Below are 24,392 nucleotides of genomic sequence, written 5' to 3' on the forward strand. Positions count from 1 at the left end.
GATCCTACTGTTGTGAGCAGGCTCAGTAGTGTAGCGGTTAGCATAACCCTTTACAGCGCCAGCAACCCAGGTTCAATTCCGGCCGCTGTCTGTAAGGAGTCTGTACGTTCTCCCCATGTCTGCATGGGTTTCCTCCGGGTGCTCCGGTTTCCTCCCACATTCCAAAAGACGTATGGGTTAGGAAATTGTAGGCATGCTATGTTGGCGCCGGAAGCGTGGCGACACTTGTGGGCTGCCCCCAGAACACTCGACGCAAAAGATACATTTCACTGTGTGTTTCGATGTACATGTGACTAATAAAGATATCTTATCTTATCTTAATGGCCAGATCACCTGTCTATGGTTGTTGTTGATTGGGAGTTAAGTGTTGGACCAGGACACCAGCTCTCTGTCAGCACCATGTCTTTGATCACCCAGTAACCCCCACCTCTCTCCAAAGGCACGCTGGGGGGTGGGGGGGGATATCATTGGCCAGCAGCTCCTGTGGAAGAGTTGTGTGTTGTAACCACTTCTGCACGTTTAGCTCTGTTGACTTAAGGGGAAGTTGGATAAACCCAAGACAAACAGAACAGAAAGGTAGTTGTGGAGGGAATAATGAGGTTTGTAAACTGCTGTCGAGATGTGGACAATGGCTCTCAAGACCTGGTTGGTGCCTCCATCACCCTCTTCCCCCATATAAACCCCAGCAGCTTACCTCATAATGCAGGAGAACAGGCCCAGCTATGGTCAAGAGGAGATATGATGGAGGTGTTCATAGCCAAGAGGAGTCCCAGTAAAGGACATTTTCAAGAAACTGCTTCCACTGAGAAGAACAAAACCCCACAGAAGAACCAAAGTGGAGGGTTCTCTTTACCGCTTTACCAAGTGAGTTGCTGTGATCCTGAACAAGAGGATGGTGAAAGTGGATTCAGCAGGAATTTCCAAGTGGGAGCTACAGAAACGCTTGAAGAGGAAAATTTTCCAGAGAGAGCAGGACTAAGTGGAACTCGTTGAAAGATCTGGCACAGATATAATGGGTTGAATGGCCTCCTTCTGTGTTGTGTAAATCTATATAAGCTCAAACAACTGCACCTCATCCTTAACTGGCACAGTACACCCTTCCGAATAACACAGAGTTCACAAATTTCAGGTTACCATCTAACAAAGAGCAGCAAGACCATAAATTCAAACGTTGTGCGCTCAGTGTAATCCTTTGTACCTCTCCCATAGTTAAACCTTGTAAACCTCTCCCTAACCCTGACCTCTTCCCATAATGCTGGACATCTACTGCAGAGATGGGGACTGATGGTCACTACCTACCCAGGAGGCCAAGTCCTAGTGGAGTCAGAATCAGAATCAGATTTATTATCACTGACTTAGATGACAGGAAATTTGTTGTTTTGCGGCAGCAGTACAGTGCAAAGACATAAAATTACTAGAAACTACAAAAATAAACAAATAGTTCCAAAAAAACAAATAATGAGGTTCAATGGTTCATGGACCGTTCAGAAATCTGATGGCGGAGGGGAAGAAGCTGTTTCTGAATCGTTGAGTGTGGGTCTTCAGGCTCCTGTACCTCCTCCCCGATGGTAGTAACGAGAAGAGGACATGTCCCAGGTGGTGAGGGTCCTTAGTGATTGATGCCGCCCTCTTGAGGCACCATCTCTTGAAGATGTCCTCGACGGTGGGGTGGTTCAGAGATGGTCCAGAGGAGTACTTGATCAAGGACATTCAGCTCAGCTGCTCTGTCTCTGGGCTTGTACCCCACATGAGACTCATCCCACCATCTCCACCTCAACTACCCAGTAGTGATGTCACGAAACCTTCCTCCACATGAACCAATGGGAATCTGGATCTCTCTCCCCCCAAAAATCGGTGATGGGGTAAGACAAACTGAACATTCCAAGACCTGAGACACAAGAAACTGCAGACGCTGGAACCTGGAGCAACAGGGGTTTGACCCGAAATGTTGACCTTTCCTTTCCCCCCACAGATGCTGCTCGACCCGCTGAGTTCCTCCAGTAGTTTGTTCCAAAAAACTGTATTGTCATATTTTCATTATGATGCAAATACTGGTGGTTAGATCCTGCCACAATCAAGTTGAATGGCCCCTCTTAGTCTTAATGTTGAGGTATTGGTGTACACATGACCGTGGGTTGCATTCACTGAGAATGGGCCTCAAAGGATGGGGATGTATCCACAGAATTCAGGTGCAGTGGATGAGATTCCTCTTGCAATAATGATAGTGTGGACAGACTGACCACCAGAGGGCAGACAGAGCACAGACATCGTCCACTCTGCAGCCATAAACAGGAGATGCTGGAAATACTCAGCAGGACATCCATCGTCCGTGAATGCCCCGTCAGTGCAGTGAACCAGGAATAATAAACACACAGAGGAGAGAAAGGAAGGGAGGGTGACGGGGGTGGGGGAGGGGGGGTGGCAAGGGGGATTGAATAACCAGGGGCGATGGCTCAAGGGGAAATGGGAGGGTTGGTGGGGGCAAGAGCTGGGCCTGGATGGAAGCCTGAAGCTTGTGAACTCGGTGTTGTTCGGAAGGGTGTAGTGTGCCATTTGTGGGACGAGGTGCAGTTCTTTGAGCTTGAGTGACACAACGCAGAAGAAGGACATTCGGGCCTTTCTATCCGTGCCAGCTCTTTCAACGAGCTCCTGCACTCTCTGGAAAATTTTCCACTTCAAGCATTTCTCCAGTTCCCACTTGGAAGTTCGTGTTGAATCTGCCTCCACCACCTTCTTGTTCTGGATCATGGGAACTCACTGAGTAAAGAGAACCCTCCACTTTGGTTCTTCTGTGGCGTTTTGTTCTTCTCAGTGGAAACAGTTTCTTGACAGTCCTTTATTGAGCTTCACTTGGCTATGAACACCCCCACTGTATCGCCTCTTGACCATCCCTGGGGCTGTTCTCCTGTATTATGAGGTAGCCTCCTGGGTGTAGATAGGGGAGAGGGTGATGCAGGCATCAACCAGGTCTTGAGGGCCGTTGTCTTCATCTCCACAAGCAGTTGAACTTAACTGTACACCGGTGGTGGCTGCGGTGTGCACCGTCCACACAATGCACTGAAGTTACTCGGCCAGGCTACTCTGACAGCACCTCCCAAACACACAACTCCCCCACCAAGAAGGACAAGGGGAGCAGGCTCGGGGAACACCACCACCTGCAGGATCCCCTCCAAAACCACACACCGTCCTGACTTGGGATTATCTCACCTTTTCTTCATTGTCACTGGGTCTAAGTCCTGGAACTCCCGTCCCCAACAGCACTGTGGGAGCACCTTCACCAGAAGGCATGCAACCGTTCAAGAGGGCAGCTCACCCCACCTTCTCAAGGGCAAATCACTCACTCGCTAAAAGATGAACTCTTGAATTCTCAATCTCCCAATCTACCTCGTCGTGACCTTTGCACATTATTTGTCTGCCTGCACGGCACTTTCCCTGTAACTGCAACACTATATTCTGCATTCTGTTGTTCTTTTCTCTACCATGGTGTAATTATGTCATAGCGTCATAGAGTCATACAGCATGGAAACAGGCCCTTCGGCCCAACTGGTCCATGCTGACCAAGGTGCCCACCTGAGCTAGTCCCATCTGCCTCCACCCTTCTAAACCTTTCCAAAACATGTACTTAACCAAATGTTGTTTCAACATTGTTAGGTACCTTAAGACCATAAGATATAGGAGCAGAATTAGGCCATTCAGCTCATTCTATTATGGCTGATTTTTTTTTCAACCCCATTCTTTCGTCTTCTCCCCGTAACCCTTAACCCCCTTACCAATCAAGAACTCATCAATCTTTGCCTTAAATATACCCAACGACTTGGCCTCCACAGCCCTCTGTGGGAACGAATTCCACAGATTCACCGCCCTCTGGCTGAAGAAATTCGTCCTCATCTCAGTTTTAAAGGGACGTCCCTTTATTCTGAGGCTGGGCCCTCGGATCCTGGACTCTCCCACTGATAGAAACATCCTCTCCACATCCACTCTATGGAAAGGTCTGTCTGGATGGCATGCAAAACAAGAGCTTTTCACTGGATCTCGGTGCATGTGACAATAATAAACCAATAATAATATTTCGGATGATCAGCCATGATCGTATTGAATGGCAGAACAGGCTAGAAGGGCTGAATGGCCTACTCCTGCTCCTGTTTACAACACTACTGATTAAGGATGGACAACAAATGCTGAGCTTGCCAGCACTGCCCAGGTCCCTGAAGTTGATGTTTGATACACCACTGGTTTCCCTCAGCCAGTGAAAGTTATGCTGAAGTGGGAGGCAAGAGAAATTCCAATCCCCCCCCCACCCCTCACACATCAGCAGAGGCACCCAAAGGTCATTTCATCGCCCACTCCTGCTTGTCAGAGCTGTCTCTCAATGCAGAGGCCCTCCTTTGGTGCATGGTCATTGGGCACTAACTCATCCACATTGAGGACTGTCAGAATCAGTGGCCTATTATTTGACTATAAGATAAGATTTCTTTATTAGTCACATGTACATTGAAGCACACAGTGAAATGCATCTTTTGTGTAGAGTGTTCTGGGGCAGCCTGCAAGTGTCGTCATGCTTCTGGCGCCAACATAGCATGCCCACAACTTCCTAACCTGTACGCCTTTGGAATGTGGGAGGAAACTGGAGCACCCAGAGGAAACCCACGCAGACACGGGGAGAACATACAAACTCCTTACAGACAGCGGCCGGAATTGAACCGGGGTCACTGGCACTGTAATAGCATTACCCTAACCGCTACACTACTGTGCCTGCTATCATGTGACTGCTATCATTGGCAAACCTCATCAAAAGGAGTCACTTTCTGTTTTGCTCTGAGCTAATGTACGGGGATGAGAAACCTTTCACTCATTGTTGTCCCATTGTAGAATCCGCTCCACCCAAGCCCATCGCCAACCCTGCTCAATGGGGAGCTGCCTCAGGTCAAAGTAAAAGTCGAGTTTATTGTCATATGAACAAGTACATGTGTGCACAGGTGCAATGAAAAACTTACTTGCAGCAGCATCACAGGCACACAGGATTAGAGACGCAACATTCACAAGAAAAAATATAAATGAAACATAAATTATACACAATTTTTACAAAGAAGAATGTAATTAGAACAAAAAAAACCAAGTCCATTTGAAGTGCAAAGTGATCAAAGTGGTCATAGTATTGCTATACTGAGATAGTGATTAGGTTGTTTCAAGAACCGAATGGTTGAAGGGAAGTGACTGTTCTTGAACCTGCTGGTGTGGGACTTCAGGCTTCTGTACCTCCTGCCCGATGGGAGCTGCGAGAAGATGGCATGGCCGGGATGGTGGGGATTTTTGATGATGGATGTTGCCTTCCTGAGGCAGCGCCTCCTGTAGATACAATATCTGTGCCGAACACAATGCCAAATTAAACTAAGTCCCTTCTGCCTGCGCATGATCCATATCCCTCCATTCCCCGTATATTCATGTGTCTAACAGCCTCTTAAACCCCTCTATTGTATCTGCCTCCACCACCACCCCTGGCAGCACATTCCGGGCACCCACCGTGCTCTGTGTAAAAAACTTACCCCACACATCTGTTTTATACTTTCCCCCTCTCACCTGAAATGCATGCCCTCCGGTACTTGATATTTCCACCCTGGGAAAAAGACTGACTGTCTACCCTATCTATGCCTCTCATAATTTTATAAACTTCTATCTCGTCCCCCCTCGGCCTCCGAGGCTCCAGAGAAAACAACCCAAGTTTGTCCAGCCTCTCCTGAGAGCTCATTCCCTCTAATCCAGGCAGCATCCTGGTGAACCCCTTCTGCACCCTCTCCAAAGCCTGCACATCCTTCCTGTAATGGGGCGACCAGAAATGCACACAATAATGGGCGGAGAGTGTTGACAACCGGGATGAATCAACAACCAGCCAATCTTACCCCCCCCCACCCCCACCGTTACCCTCCCCTCCCAGCTCCTCTTCACCACCCGGCTCTGACCTGTACCTTGAGCTGCTGTTGGTCTCCTCTTATCCACTGCTGATAATACAAATTGTGTAATTGGGAGAGGTTGTAAAAACCTGGCTCTCAAGGCCTGATTAAGTTACCTCTTTACCTTTCCACCAAGGCCGGAGCCCTGAGCTCGTCCAGTGAGTTCCCCGTGCGGCTTTAGAGTGGCTGTTGGCAGGATGTGGATAGAGAGGAGGGGAGGAGGATTTAATGGAACACAGCCCTCAAGCCTGTGCTCCCTCACTATCCCACTCACTTAAGCATCTAACACAACAATGTCAGACCAAAGTCTTGTCTCTATTACACATTCCTTGGAGCATGGGTGACCTTATAGAGGCATATAAAATCATGGGGGACAGAGATCAGGTGAATGCGCACAGTTTTTTTCCCAGGGAAGGGGAACCAAAAGCTAGAGGCCATGGGTTTAAGGTGAGAAGGGAAAGATTTAAAGGGGATCTGAGGGGCAATTTTTTCACGCAGAGGGTGGTGGATACATGGAACGAGCTGCCAGAGAAAGTAGTTGAGGCACGTGCAATAAGAACATTTAAAAGACATTTGGATAAGTAGGTGGATAGGAAAGGGTTGGAGGGATATGGCCAAACATGGGCAAGTGGGACTGGCTTGGTGGGCACCTTGGTTGGCATGGACCAGTTGGGCCGAAGGGTCTGTTTCCGTGCTGAATTACTCTACATCTCTATAACATCTCAACGACAACAACGTCCATTTATCCAGCCCCTTCACTGCACTCAAATCCCAAGCTCACTCATGGTATACTGTCAAATGCCATGGCACAGTGGTACAGTTAAGGGAGCTACTGCCTCACAGCTCCAGTGACCCGGGTTCAACCCTGACCTCCGGCGCTGTCCGTGTGGAGTTTGCATGTCCTCCCTGTGACCGCGTGGACTTCATCCATGTGCTCCGGTTTCCTCCCACATCCCAAAGACATGTGGGTTGATGGGTTAATTGGCTCCTGCAAATTTCCCCCTGGTGTGTGGGTGAGGGGTAGAATCGGGGGGGTGGGGGAGGGAAGTTGATGGGACTGTAGGGAGAACAAAATGGGATGCGAGGGAGATTAGTGTCGATGGGTGATTGATGGTCAGCACAGACTCGGTGGGCTGAAGGGCCTGTTTGACATATGACTCTAACACTAACCCACATGCAGAGACATTGGGGCAGGTGATCACAAGCCTGGTCAAGAAGCAAAGTTTTACTGACCCTCTTAAAGGAAGAGGGAGAGGCAGAGAGGTTTCTGGAGGGAATTCCCAAACTTGGGGCCCAGGGGGCTGGAGACGTGGACGCCATACTCATTTGGAAATATATCGCTGGTCCTTCATCATTACTTGATGTAAGTCCAGGAATTCCCTCCCCAACAGCACTGTGGGAGCACCTTCACCAGAAGGATCACGGGGATTCAAGAAGGTGTCTCACCCGCACCTTCTAAAGGACAATAAGGGATGGACAACTATCTCTAATTGTCCTTGAGTAAAGTCTTACAGTGATGCACTGTGCAGACCAATACAGGTTATTGTACTGGAGTGGGTCTTGAACCTACAGTCCATGTAGAGGGTTCTCCACTGACCATGCATAGGCAGTCTTCTACTCAAGGTGTCCTGGGTCTTAGGCAGCTCTTGGGACAAGGGAGAGTGGGGAGAAGGGTATGGAGTCAGATAATAGGGAGTGCGTGGGGAACCTCACACCCATCTCCCTGCCAGCTGACCCCTTCGTTGAGAACAAACGATGCTGGAAACACTCGACAGGTCAGGCAGCATCTGCGGAGGGAGAACCAGAGTTAACGTCTCAGGTTGGAGACTCACGGTCAGATGCTGCCTGACCTGCTGAGCGTTTCCAGCACTTTCTGTTTTTATTTCAGATTTCCAGCATCTTCAATTCTTTTTGACCCTGTTAGTGATAAAGTGTACAAGACGTTGATGAGACTGCACCTGGAGTACTTTGTCTAGTTCTGCTCACCACACTATAGGAAGGTTGTGAATAAAACTGCAGAGGGTGAAAAAGATATTCACAAGGATGTTGCTGGGTCTGAGATATAAGGAGAGACTGGACAGGCTGGGATTGTTTCCCCGGAACGAAGGAGGCTGAGGGGTGACCTTATAGAAGTTCATAAAATCATGAGGATCGTGGATAAGGTGGGTGATCACAGTCTTTTTCCCAGGGTAGGGGGGTCTAAAACTGGAGGCCGTAGGTTTACGGTGAGAGGGGAAAGATTTAAAGGGGACCTGAGGGGTAAGTTTCTCACACAGAGGGCGGCGGGTATATGGAACGAGCTGCCAGAGGAAGTGGTAGAGGCGGGTACAATTATGATGTTTAAAAGACATTTGGACAGGTGCAGGGATAGGAAAGGTTTGGAGAGATGTGGGCCATCTGCAGGCAAATGGGACTAACTCAGGTGGACAACTTAGTCAGCATGGATGAGTTGGGCCAAAGGGCCTGTTTCTGTGCTGTATGATCATGGCTCTATGATGGGAGTACCAATGAGAATCCTACTGAGACAAGGTGGACAGTGTAGGTGGAGAGCGCTGAGGGAAGTAATGGCAGTGAACATTTGCATTTTCCATTTTTCTTGAAATCCAGTCAGAGAAATTTAAGGCAGAGAAAGATTCCACTCAGAATGTATGTCCACACTGGCCGAACGTGTAGCAACAAACAAACCGCTGGAGGAACTCAGCGGGTCAGGCATCATCTCTGGAGGGAAGGCAATGGTCGATATCAGGACTTCATCAGGACTTGTATCTCCATTCACAAATCTCATAAGCTGCAGATTGGCAGTTTGTTCGATAACACTCCTGTACACGGCTTGGGATGCTTTAGAGAGCTATATAAATGCAGACTGTTGTCATTGTTGTTAGTGCTGCGTGTCTTACTAGTGGCCCCAAGAGCCAACCGTTGAATGTAATCACCCCCTCTGCCCCCCACCACTACCCTCACAGCGTGAGAGAGACCAACCAGTAATGAAACAACATGTGCCAGTTGCTGAGGTGGGGATGGAGGACGGGAGAAGGGATGGACGGAGGGACGATACTCTGGGAACAATGACTGAGGGAAGGCAAGCCCTCTGTGCAGACTCTTGGTTCTGGGGCTCCATTAGAATGGTTGCTCTGAAAAACCACTTTAATCGTTTCACATCACACATAAGCACTCTGTGAGTGCTTTTTAACAGCTTATTTAGTTGGTATCTTTCAATCCAGTGGATACCCAAGGATTAAGAGTACAAACATATCTAATGCCTTGACCATAAACTGGCGATATGTTTTAGCAATGGTGTGGGGACTTCTCACTGTGGCTGGCAGCTGGTGGGGTCAGAGTTCATTGCATCTGTGTGTGTGTGTGCGTGCGTGCGTGCGTGTGTGTGTGTGAGAGAGAGAGTTTCAGAGTGTGTGTGTGTGTGTGTGTGTGAGGGAGTTTGTTTCTGTGAGTGTGTGTGTGTAAGTGTGTATATCTGAGAGTGTGTGTGTATGTGTGTGAGTGTGCATGTGTGTGTATGTGACAGTTTGTGCATTTGAGTGTGTGTGTGTGTCTGAGAGTGTGTGTGTGTGCATGTGAGTGTGTGTGTGAGAATGTGTGTATATGTGTGTCTGAGAGAGTGTGTGAGTGTGTGTGTGTGTTTGAGTGTGTGTGTATGAGAGGGTGTATATGTGTGTGAGTTGGTGTGTGAGAATGTATATGTGACAATGTACTGTATTTGTGAGAATATATCTGAGTGTGTGTACTAGATATGTGTGTGTGTGTTTGAGTGTGTGTGCATTAGATATGTGTGTTAATGTGTGTGTAGAATATGTATATGTATTTCTGTATGTGTGAATGTGTGAATTTATATGTGTGAATATCTGTATTTGTCTACTTCATAGTGCAAAGTATATGTTCAACTGTGCATGTGTGTCAGTATTTCTGTGTGTGTGTGTGTGTGTGTGTGTGTATGAATGAACACTCAACTCTGTTCTCCAACCTCTGATGCACGTGCTCTCTCACATTCTATCACACTTTTCTTTTGTACTTTGATTCATTCCCTCACTCTCACTCTCACTCTCTCTCATTCTCACACTTTGACTTGGTTCACTGGGAAGTGTTCTCACTCCTGAGCCAGGTATGTGGGGGTTAATACACCTCAACAATCACTCGTATTTGCGTAACAGCTTGAACACAACAAAGTGCCCCAAAGGGTGACAAACTTCACAGCTGAAGAAAATTTGGTAGTCCAAACTAAACCTCCGAGAGGGAATGCTGCATATCAGAGGGCAGTACTGAGGGAGTGTCGCACTGTGGGAGAGGCAATGCTGAGGGAGTGTCACATTGTGGGAGGGGCAGTTCTGCGGCATTGTCGCACTGTGGGGGGCAGTTCTGAGGCAGTGTCGCACTGTGGGAGGGGCAATACTGAAGGAGTCTCACTGTGGGGGGGTAGTATTGATGATGATCTATCTTCTAAATATAAGATAAGATTTCTTTATTAGTCACATGTACATCGAAACACACAGTGAAATGCATCTTTTGCATAGGGTATTCTGGGGGCAGCCCGCAAGTGTCGCCACGCTTCCGGCACCAACATAGCATGCCCACAACTTCCTAACCCATACGTCTTTGGGAGGAAGCCGGAGCACCAGGAGGAAACCCACGCAGACACAGGGAGAACGTACAAACTCCTTACAGACGGCAGCCGGAATTGAACCCGGTCACTGGCGCTGTAATAGCGTTATGTTAACTGCTACACTGCATATTCCAGAGGTCTTATCCAAAGGAGTGAATGTGTTTTCTATTTGTCCTCTCTGAATTAGAAAGAGATGGAATGTTTATAACGAAAATTATGTGTTTAACTAATGGATGAAAATATCTTGGTCACATATTGTGGTTTTAAGGATCCTGATGGGGATGGAGAGAATTTCAGAGCAGACTGTTGTTGGAGATCATTGTGAATTTATCAGAAGGTTGTGATTTGCATTTATTTCCAATTACACTGACCAGATTTAGAAACAGAGCAAAAAACTGGATGCACTGTTAACAGGGTCGCTGATGAGGAGACCACCTTAAGTAGAAGACAGAAATGTGAAGCACACATGTCTGAGAACAATCTGTCTTCCTTTGTGTTATAAGATTCAGTGCAAGGGACTGAAGATCATGCAGGATCACTACGTCCCTGGTCATTACTCTGTTAGAAAGTTAATGTCAAACATGGTTTGGAACAAACCTTTCTGTGATACCGACACAGTTGAATGCCAGTGTGTAAATGCTCTAGGTTGATGCGGCTAGAATGGGCCCTGTCCAAATGTCAAAAAGGCAATTGTAGCTGAAAAGATCCAGGGAAACCCCATACCTTTGGGGACTGTACCCCAGGGAGAGTCGGTACCTCGGGGATCACACCCCGTGGAGAGTCGGTACCTCGGGGACTGCACCCCGTGGAGAGTCGGTACCTCGGGGACTGCACCCCGTGGAGAGTTGGTACCTCGGGGACTGCACCCCGGGGAGAGTCGGTACCTCGGGGACCGCACCCTGTGGAGAGTCGGTACCTCAGGGACCGCACCCCGTGGAGAGTCAGTACCTCGGGGACCCTACCCCGGGGAGGGTTGGTACCTTGGGGACTGTACCCCGGGGAGAGTCGGTACCTTCAGGGATTGTACCCCAAGGAGAAGCATCATTGATTAGTTTAGGACAGGTTTTGTTTTCTTTTATTTTAAATGCCAATGTTGCAGCCATTTGCTACCAACTTCAAATTTGTGCAAGGGAGTTTATCTATTTTGTGACGTGTGTGTGTGTTTATTTGTGAAGGATTGTCATCGTAAGTCCGTACATTTGTGTAATTATTTTTAAGATTGCTGGCTGTGCATTTGGGTATGTGTGTGATAATGTGTTTGAGTGGATTGTTGTGTGTGTTTGTGAACGAAGTGTGTGCAGGACTGTAGGTGAATGAGAAGGAATGCCTGCATGAGTGTGTGTGAGGAACAGTGTTTATGTAAGGTGTGTGTTAGTGAGAGAATGTGTGAGTATGAAGTGTGGATTAGTGAGCAGTGAAATGAACATCCAGTCATTTGAGATGTGTGAGTGTGAGCTGAATATGACTGCACAACAATATCTGAGTTAGTGGGTGATTGTATAGTGTGTGTCTCAGGGGAGTTTGTGATTGTCAGTGTGAATGTAGGGAGTGACTGAGTGTGAATGTATGTTGTGGGTGTGAGTGTGAATATTAGTGTGTGACGGTGAGTGGATTTGATTGTTTGATAGGACTTTATTCCTTGGAGTGTAGAAGAATGAGGGGAGATTTGATAGAGGTTTACAAAATTATGAGGGGTATAGACAGAGTTAATGCGAGTAGGCTCTTTCCACCTAGATTGGGAGAGATAAGTACGAGAGGACATGGCTTTAGGGTGAAAGGGGAAAGGTTTAGGGGGAACATTAGGGGGAACTTCTTCACTCAGAGAATGGTGGGAGTGTGGAACGAGCTGCCGTCTGACGTGGTAAATGTGGGCTCACTCTTAGATTTTAAGAATAAATTGGATAGATGCATGGACGGGAGAGGTCTGGAGGGTTATGGACTGGGTGCGGGTCAATGGGACTAGCGGAATAAAGTTTTGGCACAGACTAGAAGGGCCGAATGGCCTGTTTTCTGTGCTGTAGTGTTCTATGGTTCTGTGGTTCTATGGAGTGTGTGTCACTGATGTAGTTGAATATATTGAGTGTGAGATGCAGTGAGTGTGTGGAGTTGAGAGTGTGACTGAGGGAGAGAATATGGTGTTATGGAGGGAGGTGAGTGTGTATGAGTGTGTGTATGAAGAGCAGCATGAGCGAGTTTATGAAAAGTGAGTGTGCTGCAGAGTGAGTGAGGGTGTGTGAGTGTGGAGTGAGTGTGAAAAATGAGTGTGAAGAGTCATTGAATGTGGGTTAGTGTGTGGAGTGGGTGAGTGTGAATGTGTGGACTGGGTGAGTGCGGTGAATGAGTGTGAAGTGTGTGTGAGTGTGTGTAGGTGAATGTGTATGTATGAGTGCATGTGAGTGAGTGTGTCTGTAAGTAAGTGTGTGAGTGTGTGAGTGACAATATGAGTGTGAGTATATGAGTGTTTGAGTGAGTGTATCTGAGTGTGGAGTGTGTGAGTTTGGTGTGTGTGTGAATGAGTGTGAGTGAATGCATGGTGTGTGTGTGAGTTTGTGTGAATGAGTGTGTGTGCGTGGTGTATGAGTTTGTGTAGTGTAGGTGTGTTAGTGTGTGTGAGTGAGTGTGTGTGTGGGTGTGTGTGTAGTGTGAGTGTGTGTGTGTAGTGTGAGTGTGTGTGTAGTGTGAGTGTGTGAGTGAGTGAGTGTGAGTGTGTGTGTGAGTGAGTTTGAGCGTGTGAGTGTGTGTGTAGTGTGAGTGAGTGAGTGTGTGTGTGAGTGCGTGTGTAGTGTATGAGTGTGTGCAGTGTGAGTGAGTTTGAGTGTGTGTGTGAGAGAGTGGGTGTGTGTGTGTGTGTGAGAGAGAGTGAGTGAGTGTGAGTGTGAGCTCGGTGAGCTCCGAGCCGGTGCTGAGCTCCGGGATGCCGGCTCTGCCCCCTGCCTCGGATTGGTGCCGGGTCCGAGGGGAGGAACAGGCGGCTCTCCTATTGATCCGCACCGACCTCAACTCTCCCAATCGCTCCTCACGCCGCCCGAAAGACGGCGAGAAGGGGAAGACCGGGACCCAAACACCCCCCTCCCAAACGGAAGACAAGCGAGGGGCGAAGAAGGAGTGGACTTCCCAGAGTCGGTGGAGGGGGAAAAGTTGGTGCCGAACAGCGCTTTGTGTCGGATCGCATACCAGGGATCCTGTTACTAATTATTTGTTTCAAACCTACCCGAGACTCGTGTGTGGGGGATTTTCAAAGCAAGTTTAACACCAGCCTAACACACACACACACACACACAGAAAAAAAGCAGCGCCTGTTGGAGAGCTTTGTACCTCTCTGCCCAAGAACCACTCTCCACCAAACCCAGCGCGGATCATGAACCGAAGTCGTGCAGAAATACATTTCCTAGGTTTTAGAACAAAATAGGAGAGAGACACACGACGCCGGGAGCTCAGAGAAGCAAGGAAGCATTTTTCTTTCTCCCTCGGACAATAACCCCCCCCCCCCCACCCCCGAGATTAGTTTCACAGGGGGACTGACTGCTGAGAATCTCTGCCCCGTCTCTCTACTTTTTTTTTGAAGCCACCGAAGTTTTATTGCGGCGCCGTCTTCGAATGGATATCTTCTTCTGTCGGAGGAAACCTCTTGACCATTAACCATGGGCGGGTATCACGCCGGCTCCACCGGACTGTAGTCGGTGTGTGATCTCGCTTAGCGTTGGATCCCGATCCTTCCCAGGACGAGGGGAGCTTCTCCCGAATTGTGCAGCGTTGGAGTTATATCATGACCCCGCAACTATTCCGAGTCTCTCTCGCCCTCGGATTAATATCTGCCTGCTCAGGTCTGTCTTCATTTTTATATTACTCTGTGAGCGAGAAGTGTCAGGGAGACGGTAGATATAGAAAAAGAAACTAGTTGCAAACTATGTTTAAAGTGTGATTTCTCTCTCGTTCAGTTCCTGGAGTTTGGGCTTGGAATATTTGGCAATTTTTTTTGAATGCATTTTATTGTCGCTGTGCATCGCTGTTCGCTGCTTGCGGTTCAGTGAATAACTTTAGCAGAAAGCAGTCCCTCTGATCTTGGAACAAAAATAATTCTGATTGTGTGCTTCCGAGTGGCACGAATTATCTGCCTTGTAGTTTGGTCAATCGGACTGGTAATGAAGCGACTGGTTTATGAATAATAGATTATCTTTTAGAGAGAGAAAGAAAAAAAACACCTCATTACTGCCGCAGCCACAGACTGGAGAATCCCCCCCAGTCCCCTCCTGTGTCTCCCTGTCCCCATCTTCCTGTGTGAGGAAACTTTCTGCATTTGCTGATCCCCTCCCCCTGATCCAGTTCCGTCCGGATGCGGGCGATATTGGTCCCAGCGGTGAATTAGGGCAACCCCTGTGTACAGACTGTGGGGGGAAAGTCTGCCTCGGTCTTTCCTCTCCCCTGTCCCTGTCTGTGTCCCCCATTCTCCGCCACGTTCTCTCCGTCCCTCCTGTATCGGGCCTGCCTCTGTTCCCCTCTCCCTCTCTCTCTCTCTCTCCCCCTCCCGCCTCTCCCTCTCTCTCCCCCCTCCTGCCACTGCCCCCTCTCCTGCCTCTCCCTCTCTCCCCCTCCTGCCTCTGCCCCCTCTCCTGCCTCTCCCTCTCTCCCCCTCCTGCCTCTGCCCCCTCTCCTGCCTCTCCCTCTCTCCCCCTCCTGCCTCTGCCCCCTCTCCTGCCTCTCCCTCTCTCCCCCTCCTGCCTCTGCCCCCTCTCCTGCCTCTCCCTCTCTCTCTCTCTGTCTCTTTCTGTCCTTCACCATCAGCACCTCTCTCTATTTGTCTCTGATCCAATCTCTTTCTCTCTATCTTTCTCTGCCAGTCTTTCTCTCATTCTCTCTCCACCAGTCTCTCCCCCCGTCGCACTCAGCTTCTCACTGTTGCTCTCTTTGTCCTCTCTATGTCTCTCTCCCTCTCTTTCTTTCCATCTCTGTCACACTCTGCCTCTCCCGCTCTTTGTTCCCCTCTCTCTCTGTCATTTGCTGTCTTTGTCTCTCCCCCTCACTCACTCTATCACACTCTACACTCACTCTTGCACTCTTTGCCCCTTTCTTTCTCTCTCTCTCGCCCTGTTACACTCTGCCTCTCCCTCCTGCATTCTTTGTCCTCTCCCTTGTCTCTCTCTCCCTCTCTCTCTCCCTGTTTCTTTGTCTGCCCCTGTATTCGGGAGTACACCTCCCTTGCAGGGCATCTGTCTTTCTGTATCTCTCCCCCACTTTGTGTCCCTTCCAGGATGATCCCTCTGTCTCTGGCACTGTGGGTCTCTATTGCCCACTGCCCCTTCCTTACACTGCCTGCTGCCCTGATTTGCCTCAGTCTCCACTCACCCATCACTTCTGTGCTAACTGACCCACATTGGCTCGGAGTCCAGTAACACCACGACCGTAACAGACTTCATGCTTGTGCCAGAATCGCGCCAAGACCTTTCTCTCCTTCCCCACGGCCTCCTGAGGTCTCTGTACCTCTGGACATCCTCGATTTCCATCGGTCCACCACCTTCTGCTGCCCAGACCACATTCAGGAATCCCCTCTCTAAGATCTTCCTTCAAACCCACCACTTTGACCAAGCTTTTACCCCCTTTATCTTCTTATTCTCCAGTGAAGCACTCTGGCAGATTTTGTTTGCATTTTGTAACTCTGAAGTTTTCTTTTGTTCTCTCTTTCAATCATCTCTTATAATTTCTTTTATTTGGACGCTCTATCTCCATTTCACTCTCATTTTTTGCTCTTTTTATATCTGCATCTGTTTGACCTTCTTTCTTTCCATGTCTCTGCCGTTATTATCTCTGAGCCATATGCTGGGCACTGCCACAGTTGAGAATGGGTATGATCTGGGAGCCACCTCCTCCTGTAAACTATTTACAGGCAGTCACGGTAGTGCAGCGCTTAGAATAACACTATTACAGCACCAGCGACCCAGGTTCAATTCCGGCCACTGTCTGTAAGAAGTTTGTACATTCTCCCCGTGTCTGCGTGGGTTTCCTCCGGGTGCTCCGGTTTCCTCCCACATTCCAGAGACGGACGGGTTAGGAAGTTGTGGGCACGCTATGTTGGCGCTGGAAGCGTGGCGACACTTGCGGGCTGCCCCCAGAACACCCTACGCAAAAGATGCATTTCACTGTGTGTTTCGATGTACATGTGACTAATAAAGATATCTTCTCATCTTCTCAATGTCCGTGAGCTGCTCTCAGTGTCTCAGACATTGCACTGCTTTCATCACTGTACATCTCTGCTGCTTTCCCTGTACTTTCTTTGCTTCTCACACATACAATGCATTATTTTTTCCTCTCTCACTGCACTTCTTCAATCTACCTCTCTCACTTCTGCTTTCCCCATAATTCCCACTCTTTCATCTCTCTCTTCCTCTCTCTCCCTCCCTCTCCCTCCCTCTCCCTCCCTCTCCCTCCCTCTCCCTCCCTCTCCCTCCCTCTCCCTCCCTCTCCCTCCCTCTCCCTCTCCCCCTCCCTCTCCCCCTCCCTCTCCCCCTCCCTCTCCCCCTCCCTCTCCCCCTCCCTCTCCCCCTCCCTCTCCCCCTCCCTCTCCCCCTCCCTCTCCCCCTCCCTCTCCCCCTCCCTCTCCCCCTCCCTCTCCCCCTCCCTCTCCCCCTCCCTCTCCCCCTCCCTCTCCCCCTCCCTCCCTCTCTCCCTCCCTCCCTCTCTCCCTCCCTCCCTCTCTCCCTCCCTCTCTCCCTCCCTCCCTCTCTCCCTCCCTCTCTCCCTCCCTCCCTCTCTCCCTCCCTCCCTCTCTCCCTCCCTCTCTCCCTCCCTCTCTCCCTCCCTCTCTCCCTCCCTCTCTCCCTCCCTCCCTCCCCCTCTCTCTCCCTCTCTATCTATCTAAAACTCTGTACTTCACAGTCTGTTTTGTGACTACCTCTCTGTTTCACTCCACATCCGGGTGGTGGGTATATGGAACGAGCTGCCAGAGGAAGTGGTAGAGGCGGGTACAATTGCAGTGTTTGAAAGACATTTGGACAGGTACGTGGACAGGAAAGGTTAGAGGGTATGTGCTATCAGGAGAGGCCGGACAAACTTGGGCTCTTTTCTCTGGAGCGGTGGAGGCCGAGGGGTGATCTGTTGGAAGTGTATAAAATTATGAGGGGCATAGATAGGGTGGACAAGCAATATCTTTTTCCCATTATTGAGCGATCCAATACCAGAGGGCATTCATTTAAAGTGAGAGGGGGTAGTACAGAAGAGACATGACGGGTACGTTTTTTACTGAGAGAGTGGTGGATGCCTGGAATGCGTTGCCTGATAGGGTGGTGGAGGCAAATTCATTGGGGGCTTTTAAGAGGGGCTTGGATGGGCACATGAATGAGAGGAAAATGGAGGGATATGGGATTTCTGCAGGTAGGAGGGATTAGCATTGTGGGCTGAGGGGCCTGTTCTGTGCTGTACTGTTCTATTTGGCCCAAATGCAGGCAAATGGGACCTGCTCAGGAAGACACTGGTCAACATGGACAAGTTGGGCCGAAGGGCCTGTTTCTGTGCTGTATACCTCTTTGACTTCATCTCTCACTACCTGACCATCTGATTAACTCAGTCTGTTGAAATACTTCCCTATTGATTCTGGCACTCTCTGTCTGTCTGTCTGTCTGTCTGTCTCTCTCTCCCGACTCCCTCCCTTTCCCTCTCTGTCCCTCTCTCTCCCTCGGTGTCTCTCTCTCTGTCTCCCTCTCTTATCTGATTTTCTCTCTGTCTTCCCCCTCACTGTTTTGTGCGTGTGTGTGTGCGCACACGTGTGTGTGTTCCACTCATTTTATGTTATTTATTTATGCCCCATTCATCACCCATTCCAAACTACCCTAGAGTACGTGGTACCTTCATAGAACAGTACAGCACAATATAGGCCCTTCGGCCCACAATGTTGTGCTGACCTTTAAACCTCACCTAAGACTAACTAACCCCTTCTTCCCACATATCCCTCTATTTTAAATTCCTCCATATGCTTATCTAGCAATCTCTTGAATTTGACCAATGTACCTGCCTCCACCACCACCCCAAGCAGCGCATTCCATGCCCCAACCACTCTCTGGGTAAAAAACCTTCCTCTGATATCTCCCTTGAACTTCCCACCCAGTACTTTAAAGCCAATGTATTGAGCATTGGTGCCCTGGGAAAGAGGCGCTGGCTGTCCACTCTATCTATTCCTCTTAATATTTTGTACACCTCTATCATGTCTCCTCTCATCCTCCTTCTCTCCAAAGAGTAAAGCCCTAGCTCCCTTAGTCTCTCCTCATAATGCCTACTCTCTAAACCAGGTAGCATCCTGGTAGATCTCCTCTGCACCCTCTCGAAAGCTTCCACATCCTTCCTATAATGAGGTGACCAGAACTGGACACAATACTCTAAGTACCTTCTTGAACCACTGCAGTTCTTCTGATGAAGCTGCTCCCAGAGTACAGCTGGGGGCAGTATTCCAGGACTTACACCCGGCAGTGATGAAGAATCTTCGATATATTTCCAAGTCAGGATAGTGTGGGACTGGGAGGGGAACCTATGGGTGGTGGTGTTGCCCTTGTCCCTCTCAGTCATGGAGGTTATGGGTTTGGGAGATGCCATCAGGGTAGCCGGGGTGAGTCAGTGGTGAAGAAGGCGAATGCAATGTTGGCATTTATTTCTAGAGGAATAGAATATAAGAGCAGGGATGTGGTGTTGAGCCTCTATAAGGCATTGGTAAGACCTCACTTGGAGTACTGTGTGCAGTTTTGGGCTCCTTATTTAAGAAAGGATGTGCTGACGTTGGAGAGGGTTCGGAGAAGATTCACTAGAATGATTCCAGGAATAAGAGGGTTAACATATGAGGAACGTTTGACGGCCCTTGGGTTGTACTGTTTGGAGTTCAGAAGATTGATGGGGAACCTCATAGAAACATTTCGAATGTTAAAAGGCCTGGACAGAGTAGATATGGCAGAGTTGTTTTCCATGGTGGGGGAGTCTGGTACAAGAGGGCACGACTTTAGAATTGAAGGGCGCCCATTCAGAACAGAGATGCGGAGAAATTTCTTTAGCCAGAGACCGGTGAATCTGTGGAATTTGTTGCCACGGGTGGCTGTGGAGGCAAAATCATTGGGTGTACTTAAGGCAGAGATGGATAGCTATCTGAGTAGCCGGGGCATCAAAGGTTATGGTGAGAAGGAGGGGGAGTGGGGCTAAATGGGAGAATGGATCAGCTCATGATAGAATGGCGGAGCAGACTCGATGGGCCGAATGGCCGACTTCTCTCCTTGGTCTTATGGAGTGATGGTACACACTGCAGCCCCTGTGCAGTGGTGTTGGAGCGAGAGTGTTTGGAGTAGTGGATGGGGAACCAATGAAGCAGGCTGCTTTGTCCTGGATGGTGTTGAGGGGTGTTAGAGCTTCACTCACCAAGGAAAGTGGATATCATTACGTCACACTCCTGACTTGTACGTTGCAGATGATGGAAAGAATTTGGCCTGTACCCAGGCTAACTCTGCCTGCACCTCTCAAACCCATGACCTCTGCCACCAAGGAGACGGTCAGCAGAAGCAGGGCAACACCACCACCTGCAGGTTCCCCTCCCAGTCCCACGCCACCCTGGCTTGGAAATATATCGATGATTCTTCATCGCTGCCGGGTGTAAATCTGGAATATCGCCCCCCACCCCACCCCCCAACAGTACCCTGGGAGCAGTTTCATTGGAAGAAGTGTAGTGGTTCAAGAAGGTGGCTCAGCACCACCGACTCACGGGTGGTTTGGAATGGGCAATGACTGGGGCATCCAGATCCCATAAATAAATAACATCAAGTGAATGTGAGTGAGAGAGAGAGACACTAAAACAGTGTGAGAGAGAGAGAGAGACACACACACACGCAAAAACAGTGTGAGAGAGAGACACACACACACAAACACACAAAAACAGTGTGATAGAGAGACACACACACACACAGTGTGAGAGAGGAAGAGACAGACAGACACTAAGTGTGAGAGAGAGAGATAGGGAGACAGAGAGAGGTGGTCACACCACAGGATACCCAGCCTCTGATCTATTGTTGAATCCACAGTATCGATGTTGGTTGGTAAAGGCGGGATATCCTGGAAATCCTTTGAAGGTCAAACAGCCTCTGTAGAGAGAGGAAAGCAGCGTTAGTGTTTCGGGTGAAAGATCTACCACTCTGACAAAGGGCTATCGTCCTGAAATGTGAACTCTGAGCTGTTGGGGATTCACAGAATTTTTTTTGTTTTTACATCAGAATTACAGCATCTGCAGGGTTTTGCTGTTGGATTTATCTGGTTGGTCAGTTTTGAGGTAGGAATGATCCCCAAGATGTTGATGATGGGGGAACCTGGTAAACATCGAGGATAGTGGTGAGACTTTTTCTTGCTGGAGAATGGGCATTGCCTGGCACTTTTGCGGCACAAATGTTGTGAATGATAAGCCCATGACTGAATGTTGTCTAGGTCTTGCTGCATGCAGACATGGGCTGCTTCACTTGTTGAGGAACTGTGAATGGAACTGAATGTCAAGCAGTCATCAGCAAAGGTCTCTACTTCGGACTTTATGACGGAAAGGAGGTCATTGAGGAAGCAGCTGAAGATGGTCGGGCCTGGGAACTCCTGCAGTGACGTCTTGGGTGGTTGACCTCAAGTGACCACAACCCTCTTCCTTTGTACGAGATACGACTCCAACCACTGGAGAGTTTCCCGTTCACATCAGTATCACCAGGGCCACGGCTTTGATTCAAATTTTGGCCCTTCATCACGCCACTGGCAGTCAAATTTGTTGTCCAAATTTGGAGATCAATGGAATTTTGGATACTGAAGGAATCAATAGGAATAGTGCAGGAAAGTGGTACTGAGGTAAAAGATCAACCATGATCCTATTGAATGGTGGAGCAGGCACAATGGGCCGAATAGCCTACTAGTGCTGCTGTCCCTTTTGTTTTTCTGATGAGGCTGTGATGAGTTCTGCAGAGAGGCCATGGGAATTGGCAGGGCTCCTATGTCTCTCCAAATCCAGCGACTGAGGCCACTGGTTAACCTCGATTGCATGAATGGAACTTCAGGATTCTTACACAGGTTCTTCCAAAAGTCAGTATTTCACTCAAATGCACTTTGCAGTACTACCACTTTGTGATGTGTGTCCGTGTGCGTCCGTGTGTGTGTGTGTGTGTGTGTGTGTGTATGTGTGTGTGAGACCCCCTATGAGAGAGTGTTTGCAGAAACTCCCCTTCCCCACCCTCACAATCTGTTGTTTTGCGATCCCTCACCACTTTGGGTGTTTGTCATCAGGGAGGGGACCCCAGCCTGTGGACACAAGCCATGTCCTTGGGACGGTTACACTGTGTTTGCTCCACTGGTGCTGTTGGGTCCTGGGGACCCTTTAGAAACTGGGTGCTGCCAATTCTGCACTCTCAGAACATTTCCTAAGGAGAAAGGGAGTACGCGCGCGCGCACACACACACACATGCATAATGCACACAGAGACATGCACACATACATGCACACACACACACACACACACATGCATAATGCACACAGAGACATGCACACATACATGCACACACACACATGCATAATGCACACAGAGACATGCACACATACATGCACATACATGCACACACGCACGCACACACGCACACACACACATAGTCACACACAGTCACCCGCACACACTCATAAACAAGTACATGCATTCACATGGACAGACAAGTACACACACATAATCACTCACATGCACACACAGACATATGCACACTCTCACACATACACTCACTCATATACACACTCACGCAGACAGGCACACACACAAGCACACTCTCTCTCTCTCTCTCTCACACACACACCCACACACCCACACACGCACGCACGCACACACACACACACACACACACGCACTCACACACACACACACACACACACACACACACACACATTGTGTTGGACACACATTGAGCACAGACACTGACAATACAGGCATGTAGCAGTCAGCAGGGGTCTGCGTTTCAATTACAAACAGCACAACAGGCACTCCATGGATAACTGGCCTTGGACTACAAAGCAATTAAAAGAAAAAATGCAGGTATTTTGTTTTCAAATCGTCCCCAGAATTTCAACCCCTACATTCCCATCCCCACCTCACTGCCCCCCACTGAGGAGAGTGCCCATGGACGTCAGTCACCTGCCAGAACATCTCCCGAGTGTCCACATGTGTCACCTGGACAGTGAGTATGTGCATTTGTCAGCATGGGAGAATGTGTATGTATGTATCCACGTATGTAGGAGTTGTTGAAGTTAATGCATGTGTATTTTGCATATCCAAATGTGCTTCCTTTTTGCATGGTCACGTGCGTATAGGTCTCCGTGTACTTTGAATCCTCATATTTGTGTGTGTGTGTGTGTGTGTGAATGCAACTAACTGATCACAAAGACAAAAGTTCATTGGCACAGTTGGTGGCAGCACTGAGGTAAAGTTGCCTCGTCAGGGAAACAAATAAAATATGGTCTCCTTAACCACAGGAATGTTTGCTGCTGTCATTGGCTGAACAGGAGGTTCATGTCAGGAATGGGCAGCAGTATGTTTGAGAGACTGCAGAACAACCAGAGTGGAAATGTAACACTGATGTATTAGTTCCTCTTCTCAGGGTGAACCGTATTCAGAGGACAGTGCAGAGGGAGCTTTATACTGAATCTAATTCTGTTGACTGTGCCCTGGGAGTGTGTGACGGGACAGTGTAGAGGGAGCTTCACTCTGTATCTAACTGTCCCTGCCCTGGGAGTGTGTGACGGGACAGTGTAGAGGGAGCTTCACTCCGTATCTAACTGTCCCTGCCCTGGGAGTGTGTGACGGGACAGTGTAGAGGGAGCTTCACTCTGTATCTAACTGTCCCTGCCCTGGGAGTGTGTGATGGGACAGTGTAGAGGGAGCTTCACTCTGTATCTAACTGTCCCTGCCCTGGGAGTGTGTGATGGGACAGTGTAGAGGGAGTTTTACTCTGTTTCTAACCCGTGCTGTCCTTATCCTGGGAACGTTTGATTCATTAACGCAAAAAGACGCTGTCTGTTTCGATGTACGTGTGACTAATGAATAAATATCTTATCTAACACTGCAATGTTAACGAGAAATGTATCATTAAGAGTTAAGGTGCTGAGAGCGGACACAGAATCTGTATGTTGGTAAAATCTCTACTTTTCACATGTGGCTGCTCCTTGCCTGGAGTATGAATGAAAGCACTTATGGTTTTCAGTAATGACTGAAGTGAAGCATCAAGTTCAGAAAATAAACAACAGGAAACGTCCAGTCATGAGAGGACCCCTCAAATTGTTTCAATATTCTTGAAAATTACAGAAGAGGATAGAATACAGGAAGAGTTGGAGAGAAAGAGAGAACGTGTGAAGGGAGAGAGACAGAGCACACAGACAGTACAGAGGAGAGTCTACAGAAAGCGAGAGTGGGGAAGGGAGAAAGATTGAAGCAAGATGTGCTTATTCTGAAAGAGTTTTAATGAATAACCTTGGATGGAAATAAAAAAAACTGCAGATGCTGGAAGTAGGAAATAAAACCAGAAAATGTTGGAGACTCTGCAGGTCAGGCAGCATCTGTGGAGAGAGAGACAGTTAACATTACAGGTCCAGGATCCTTTGTCAGAATGGGAAAGAGAGAAACTAAGTTAGTTCTAAGCTGTGAAGATAGTGGACGGGATGTACACTTACAATCCTGGAATCATGCAGATTGATGATACACAGGGTACTATACCAGCCAGCTGTTTAGATTTCTTTGATGTCCACTTTTCAGTTGGTAGACCTTTAGGTCATGGCCTTCCATTGGTCATCCAGGCACTGCTTAATTGTGA

The 24,392-nt window shown here is 48.7% G+C and overlaps 1 protein-coding gene across 7 annotated transcripts in view; it reads left to right on the top strand.

Moving 5' to 3' along the window:
- Positions 1–24,392, top strand: part of robo1 (roundabout, axon guidance receptor, homolog 1 (Drosophila)) — a 570,003-nt gene that overhangs the window by 221,972 nt on the left and 323,639 nt on the right. The window contains exon 1 of one of the 7 annotated variants that reach the window (XM_052015228.1): positions 13,596–14,387. The exons of the other annotated variants lie outside the window; for them this stretch is intronic. Within the exon in view, the coding sequence (XP_051871188.1) occupies positions 14,330–14,387 (58 nt within the window). The 5' untranslated portion in view covers positions 13,596–14,329. Of the gene's footprint in view, positions 1–13,595; positions 14,388–24,392 lie in introns of those variants that run through there. 7 annotated transcript variants of the gene reach the window in all.

This window comes from Pristis pectinata, chromosome 4 (genome assembly GCF_009764475.1).
Source record: "Pristis pectinata isolate sPriPec2 chromosome 4, sPriPec2.1.pri, whole genome shotgun sequence".
Classification (NCBI taxonomy): Eukaryota; Metazoa; Chordata; class Chondrichthyes; order Rhinopristiformes; family Pristidae; genus Pristis; species Pristis pectinata.